Source organism: Leptosomus discolor, unplaced genomic scaffold, assembly GCF_034619465.1.
Source record: "Leptosomus discolor isolate bLepDis1 unplaced genomic scaffold, bLepDis1.hap2 HAP2_SCAFFOLD_45, whole genome shotgun sequence".
NCBI lineage: Eukaryota > Metazoa > Chordata > Aves > Leptosomiformes > Leptosomidae > Leptosomus > Leptosomus discolor.
In genome coordinates, this window is record NW_028237842.1 from 436,447 (window position 1) to 442,812 (window position 6,366).

The 6,366-nt window shown below is 50.5% G+C and overlaps 1 protein-coding gene across 1 annotated transcript; it reads right to left on the reverse strand.

The window, feature by feature from the left end:
• Positions 1–1,382: 1,382 nt before the first annotated feature.
• Positions 1,383–6,119, reverse strand: LOC147412643 (ubiquitin recognition factor in ER-associated degradation protein 1-like). Its single transcript, XM_086481126.1, has 12 exons — positions 6,074–6,119; positions 5,863–5,876; positions 5,653–5,686; positions 5,431–5,552; positions 5,002–5,132; positions 4,571–4,643; positions 3,963–4,031; positions 3,377–3,442; positions 3,015–3,062; positions 2,537–2,619; positions 1,855–1,936; positions 1,383–1,457 (listed from the first exon to the last, which is right to left on the reverse strand). The coding sequence occupies exons 1-12, from the start codon at positions 6,117–6,119 to the stop codon at positions 1,383–1,385; spliced, it is 843 nt and encodes a 280-aa protein (XP_086337252.1).
• Positions 6,120–6,366: the final 247 nt, after the last annotated feature.

A 6,366-nucleotide genomic window follows, 5' to 3' on the forward strand; every position in this document is an offset into this window, starting at 1 on the left:
TGGACACAATTAGAAGCGACCACCAGAGCATACAACGAGATGATCAGGTGGCCTGAAAGACATCAATACAAGTATCTCCCATCTCTCAGTCTAGGATACACTCTGGGCACGTCCATCTCTGGTGCTGGACTTGGGTAAGTTTCCAGCCATGGGAAACAGAGCCTGTCTGGCTGTCCTTCCTTAATAACTTGAGAATCCAGCGAGTGATTTCAGCCAGATTTCATGAAAGACTTGAAATTTCAAATATACTAAGTTCATAGTAGCTTCAACTGATATGGGAAAGTAGAAAATAACTGAGTACAGACTGGATCCCCTCCCAGTACAGACTGGGCCCTGTCCCGGTACAAACTGGAACAAACTTGACACCCTCCCAGTACAGACTGGGCCATGTCCCAGGACCAACTGGATGCCCTGATCCCCTGTCAGTACAGACTGGGCCCTGTCCTGGTACAAATTGGATCCCCTCCCACTACAAACTAGGCCCCGTCCTGGTACAAACTGGATCGCCTCCCAGTATAGACTGGGCCCTGTCCTTCTGCAAACATGGGCTTGCTGCGGCTCCCCAGGACCAGTGAACCCCAGTGCCGGTAGCCAGGCAGCGTGGGGCCTTCCCACGGCCCCCTAGGACCAGTAAACCCCAGTGCCAGTAGCCGGGCAGCGTGGGGCCTTCCCATGGCCCCCCAGGACCAGCCGTTCCAGACCCCTGGGTCTGACGCTCCCAAAACCCCTCCTGGCGGACGTGCCCGGTGGCCACTGAGGCACGGACCCATCTGAGGGGAAAGCTGAGCCCGAGACCCCTTTACTCCGCAGGGACACCCCCTTGTACCCCCCCCGAGATACTATTTTTAGCAACAAACCTCTTTATCTCCCACTGAGACGCTTGCTTTTGTCCCAAACTGATTTATACCCTCCTGCAAGGCCTCCTCACCGTGGTGTTCCCACAGCTTCTCGCCCACCAACGCTGGCTCCTTCCGCAGGTCGTTCCTGACTTGACTCCTACCCAAAAAGCTTCCCAGAAATTGTGGCAAAACAGAGAGAAAGGGAGGAAAATATCCAGCGTGGAGCTACCCGAGACTGTCATCGCTCAGGGTCTAAGAGAGGAGGACGTCGCCCTGTTGGGGTAGGTAGAACTCGTTGGGGTTGCTGCTAAGGTTTAGCTGAGAGCTGCTCTTTCTCTTGAAAAACACACGCAAAGAATTTTTCAGAATTCCCAGAACTTCATTCTCCACTGAATATTCCGACGGTTTGACAGCGCCGGGGCTCAGTGTGAAACGAAGAAGCAGGGAAAGGGTGCGTGTGTTGCCAAAAACCAGTGTCTCCTCTCAACTGCGACGATCCACACGCTGCAATTGTTCTTCCTGACTGACCGAAGGTGCCACAAGTCAGGGCTTTCCTCCCATTTCTTCCAGAGAATGGCCTTCTCCCAAAAAGGGGGTAAAGTGGCTGCCGGATTTCTCCTGGAAAAAGGAAAGAGGGGAAGGAAGATGGTTACCTCTGTGCTCGCTGCTGGGGCAGGATGAACGCTGAGCGACCATTGGAAGGAACAATTGTTCCATCAGAGCAGCCACTGACCGGAGATAGTTCACATCCTTAATCTGGGTAATCACTGCTTTCTCCCCAAAACTAAAAGACGAGCGTTTTGGTGACCTTTCAGCCACGTGAAACAGGCTTCCATTAGCAAGCAAGGACACCGGAGGTGGCTTTCACCTCACTCCAGTCACTTGGTGACTACTCCCACTTTTTAAGAGAAGGGTGCTGTGAAAAACCAAGTGTGGAGAGAGGAACCACAAACTCGGGCAATAGTCCTCATGTCCTAATTCCGTGCAAAACTGGGAGGGATCCAACTCGATTTACCTCTTGGTCTTTCTGAACCGGCGGGTGTGAGTTTCTGTCGAAGGTGATTTTACCCATCTGGTAGTCGTGGTTGGGGATTTCTCTGGAAAAGCAGCATAAAAGTACGATGAAAGGAGAAATTTTGTACCTCCCATCCACCTGAACGCAGCGAGGCCTATTCTGTGTCGGTCAGTGTTGTACCATCGCTGGCTGCGAATTTTCATCCCCAACTATTTCTAGATGGAAGCCACGGAATTATTTCCTAAAGGGGGGCATACGTGGCATGGAGGAGATCATCAGCTCCTGGACCTGCTGTAGAAGCTTGGTTTCCACGTTGCCTGTGGTCTCCACAGGGCCACGGACGTGCTTTTCCACCAGGGTTCAAGATTTCCCGCGACACCACGTTTCGCTTTAGGAAACGGGCAGGGCTCCCTCCAGCCCACCAGACTCGGCGAGCCTGCTGCCTCTCCCCACATGTCTTCCCCAGAACCGGAGTTGACTGAGAGAGTTCTGGCAACGTTGACTTAGGATCTGCACCTTCAGCAGTCAGGGATGTCACAGCCAAGTCTAGAAGACCAGACTTGCTTTTCTAAACGCCAAATTAGGAGGAAAACACCTTGTTTATATTGCAGGAGCAGGAAAAAAAAACCTCCACTCAAATGCTGAACCTTCACTTGCTGACAAGGGAACGAGATGGACCAACCTTTGAACGGCTCCTGGTTCAGCTGCCGACGGCTCAGCACCTTCCTTCTTGCTGTCTAGTCTGTACCCAGGACCGGAGAATGCCTGTGTGCACAGAACGAGGTTTAATTTAATTGAAAGCACGCTGCATGGGGCTGCTCTATTCTGTAAAAGCTTGCTATCCATTTTATTCAATTCTTTGGTTCAGCAGTTTTCTTTCTGGTGTGTCAAAGAAGCCGCTGACCCCTGGGGGTGTGGATGTTTCCATCGCCTGGTTTTCACCTGCCCCTTGAACGACAGCAAGTTGTGCCCTTCCTGGCCGTGAGCAAAACAAAACACAGGCAGAGACTCGCCAGTGAAGGAAGGAGCCCCTCTAAGATCAAGTATTTTGCAGTTTCTGCGATTATTTTGCAGTTTATACGAGTATTTCGCAGTTGTTTGGAGCAGCTTTCCCTCACCCTTGCACAACATTGGGAAAACAGCCGAGATGGGGGACTTACGTGAAAGCCTGCGTCGCTCGCACTTCCGCTGGGGTCTCCTTCAGCGTCCTGTGAGGGGAAAAAAGTGACTTCCTCGTGTTCCTGGTGCGATGTGCAGAACACACAAGAACAGTTCCACGTATTTCTGACCAAACAAAACTTTAGAATAATTCTGTGCAAAATTAGAATAATTATCTTTCCGAAATCAACTGTTGGTACACAACCACCTCCTCAGTAACACAGGAAAAAGCATCCGGTAAGGAAAGGTCAGCCTTAAGAAATCGTTTCAGGCAAAAATAAACGATGTTGGAGCTCCCCGTTCCCTCACAAGCAAGGCTGGTTGTCTAGAGGATGCGTTTGTGGAGAGCAGAAGCTTAACTTACTGTGGTCTCTTCCTGTTGTGCGCTTCCCTCTGGTTCTTTGGGCCCCACGGGAGCAACAAAATCCACCTGTTTATAGAAGCAGCGTGAAAATAAGCATGAACGATATTTTTCTTTGGATCGTAAGGTTTAGAGCACTGTTTCTCCAAACTCCACCAACTATCACTCCGTTTTCATCAAGAAAGAACTGACGTCTGCCTGTTACATATTTTAACTCAAAAGTGAAAAGACTAAACCTCCCAGGAATGAGCCTTAGCACAGAAGTGGGACAGAGCCGTGAACCAGCACCCCGCAATTCTTTGAACCAAGAAAAGGCTGCTCTATCAAACTCAGATTCTAAAACACCTTGAGGACAAACACGGCCCCCGAGGCATGACAGTCACCTGAGGGGACATGAAGTGCAGCTCAGGACCACAGCCGTGGTCACAAAGGCACACGGGGTTCTCTCAAACGAGTCCTCTTCCCCGTCCCATCTGACTTGACCTTTCCTGCCCCATCCTCAGAGGTGCCCGGTGGGCGATGCTGTCACTGACTAAGATGCCCTCTCCTTTGGGGAGGACACAGGCTTTCCATGTCAGCTTGAACTTACCTCGAGATCACAGTCTGTGATGGACACGGCCTTCTCTGGTTTGGTCTCCACCACCTGAAGCTCATAGATCTGAAAGAGCAGTGAATATTTCAAGACGGCCCATGAAAGAGCTCAGCCTGTAGAAGAAAAGCATGGCAAAACCTTTCCCTTCAGACAGCTTCAAGAAAATTGAAGGAAGTGCTCCCCTTACTCGACGACTGGATACTACAGGACCTCCACAGAACATGACAGCAAAGATTTTTTTGCCCTAGACACAAGATTGCTGTATGGTGGAACGAGAGAACCTGCCTTTTACTGTACCTTGCTGCGCTCTGACTGTACCTTAATCTGCATTTCTGAAAGCAAATTACGAATGTAGGGTAAAACTGAAAAAGAGCTTGTAAGAACATCAGCAGCACAAATGTGTGTTTTCTCATGAGTCAACAACCAGCCTAAACATCATCTGTGTTGATTGTTTTAGCATCGACATCGAAGAGCTGAGCTGAGTCTGCAGCCCCAACGGATCCAGTGGGCACAACACTCACCCATAGAATCGCTTCTCAAGATGTAGCCGAGGTACTTGTGCAGTCACAACTGACTGTACGGTGTCTATATCTAATATACTGTACCTTTTCGTTGTACTTGATGGCAATAACATCCCCCGTAGTGAGACAAGGGTAGTTTCTCAAGGCGTTTTCTAATCTTGGGAGGATGTTAAGATGAAACGTTTGTCTTCGATGCAACATCAAAGCTTTAAAGCTACTGTGTCATTAAAACCCTGATCCTTGGTCCCTCAAAGGTGGTTTAGAACCTTTTAGTAAACCTTAGGGTGTTTAAGTTTTTCTAGAGAACACTCAAACCCATTGGACTTTCAAGATTCACGCTTCTGCCCTCCAGGTGACGCTTTGTGCCAGCAGTTGGCGTCATCTCTGTACGTAAGCCCTCCATCCTTCCAGGAGTTACTGGAGGAGTGTGAGCCACGCCTGAAGAGCGAGCTCTGCCTCGTCCTTCCATTCAGGAGAAAACTTGTGCCCCACTCCGTAGCCGGTAGGAAGGATACACAGCTTTGACGCTGGTGATGGAAAGAAAATCTGGGCTCTGGGGCTGAAATGTGGCGGAAGTACCCACGGGAAGGTGGACGCTTTCCACTTGTACCAGGCCTCCCGCTTCCAGCGACAAGTTCTGCATCATCTGCGAGAGTGAAAACAAGGACACGAACCACGATCAGCGAGATCTCTTTCCTTATTTTCGCTGGGGCCACCACCTGCCCTGAAACGCACCAGTCGGCCATGTTTTCTTTTCAGGAATAACGGCCTTCAGAAGCAGTCTGCTTCGCTTACGGAGTTAAACTGGGGGAGGGAAACCTGGCTGAAAGCTGTGAACGTGACTAGCGAAGACAGGCCCGGCCAGGACACCTCCCACCTCTTTAATACCAAACTGGCAACTCATTTGTCCTGCTCTTCGGGTTTGGACACGGGAGACCACTCACCCAGGGCGGAAGGTAGCAGACACCCTCCTCAGCCTCAGATTCCAGCACTCCACAGTGCGTTGCTCGGTCCGCCTTGGTGTTTGTCAGCCGGAACAGCATCGGGCAGGGCATGTCAAGTCGGACTGGGGAGAAAGGAGACAAAAACGTTACTTGTTGACAAGCCCCTACTGCGTTCTCTTGTGGAGAAGGTGCACGCAGGAAGATCTGGTTTGTAAGATTTACCTATTCTTCCCAGCCCAGTAAGGTCCAGTGATCTCTGCCCCGTTCACCATCCACACCGCACTATGCCTGTTCACAAACAGAACTACATGGATTTAATGAGGATTAATTTGGCATGCTGTCAGTCACTTACCGAGGAGCTGTTGTGAATCAGGCGGTCTCTCCACCTCAGGTTCAGAAGGATCTCTTAGTTTCTGGTAAGGGATCTCAAACCTTGGGAGGTGTCCCTGCTCAAAGGGCAGAGTCACTGGGCGTGCAGTCTGGTTGCAATTTAGGGAGAGCTCAAGTTGGGCTCATGCAAAGATCTGTGGCTGGTAAAAGGTCTCTCTGCCTCAAGGAACCACCTTGAGAGGTGACCCAGCTCAAGGGGAGATGACCGCCATGCAGCCACGCTGCCGAGCAGGGAGAGCCCAGAGCGGCTCACTTAGGCCGTCACATTGATGGGATGAAGTGGTTGGCTCGTAGTCCATCTGCAGACAATGGGAAAGGTCTGCATGAGACTCCTTGTGCCCACAACTTTCTTTGTGCCTTGATCAATGAGTCTGGGAAGAACCACCTGCTATTGATGTGTTAATCACGTGATGGATGATCCAAGCTCATGTGCATCGATACTCGCTGGGTCACCCTGTGTGGGTTCCCTAGAACCTTCCGACGTTCCAAATTTGCCCAAAAAAACCCATTTCTTTTCCCCAAAGGACTCTCCGAAAGCAAGTTCAA

Bases quoted from the DNA above. Each gene is read 5' to 3' on its own strand.
- LOC147412643 (XM_086481126.1), bottom strand. From the start codon at position 6,119: ATGGACTACGAGCCAACCACTTCATCCCATCAATGTGACGGCCTAA. The intron at 5,553-5,652 runs GTAAATCTTACA...CTTTCTCCCCAG, and splicing joins TACTGGGCTGGGAAGAATAG to TCCGACTTGACATGCCCTGC. The intron at 3,063-3,376 runs GTAAGTTAAGCT...TTCCCCTCACAG, and splicing joins CACAACAGGAAGAGACCACA to GACGCTGAAGGAGACCCCAG.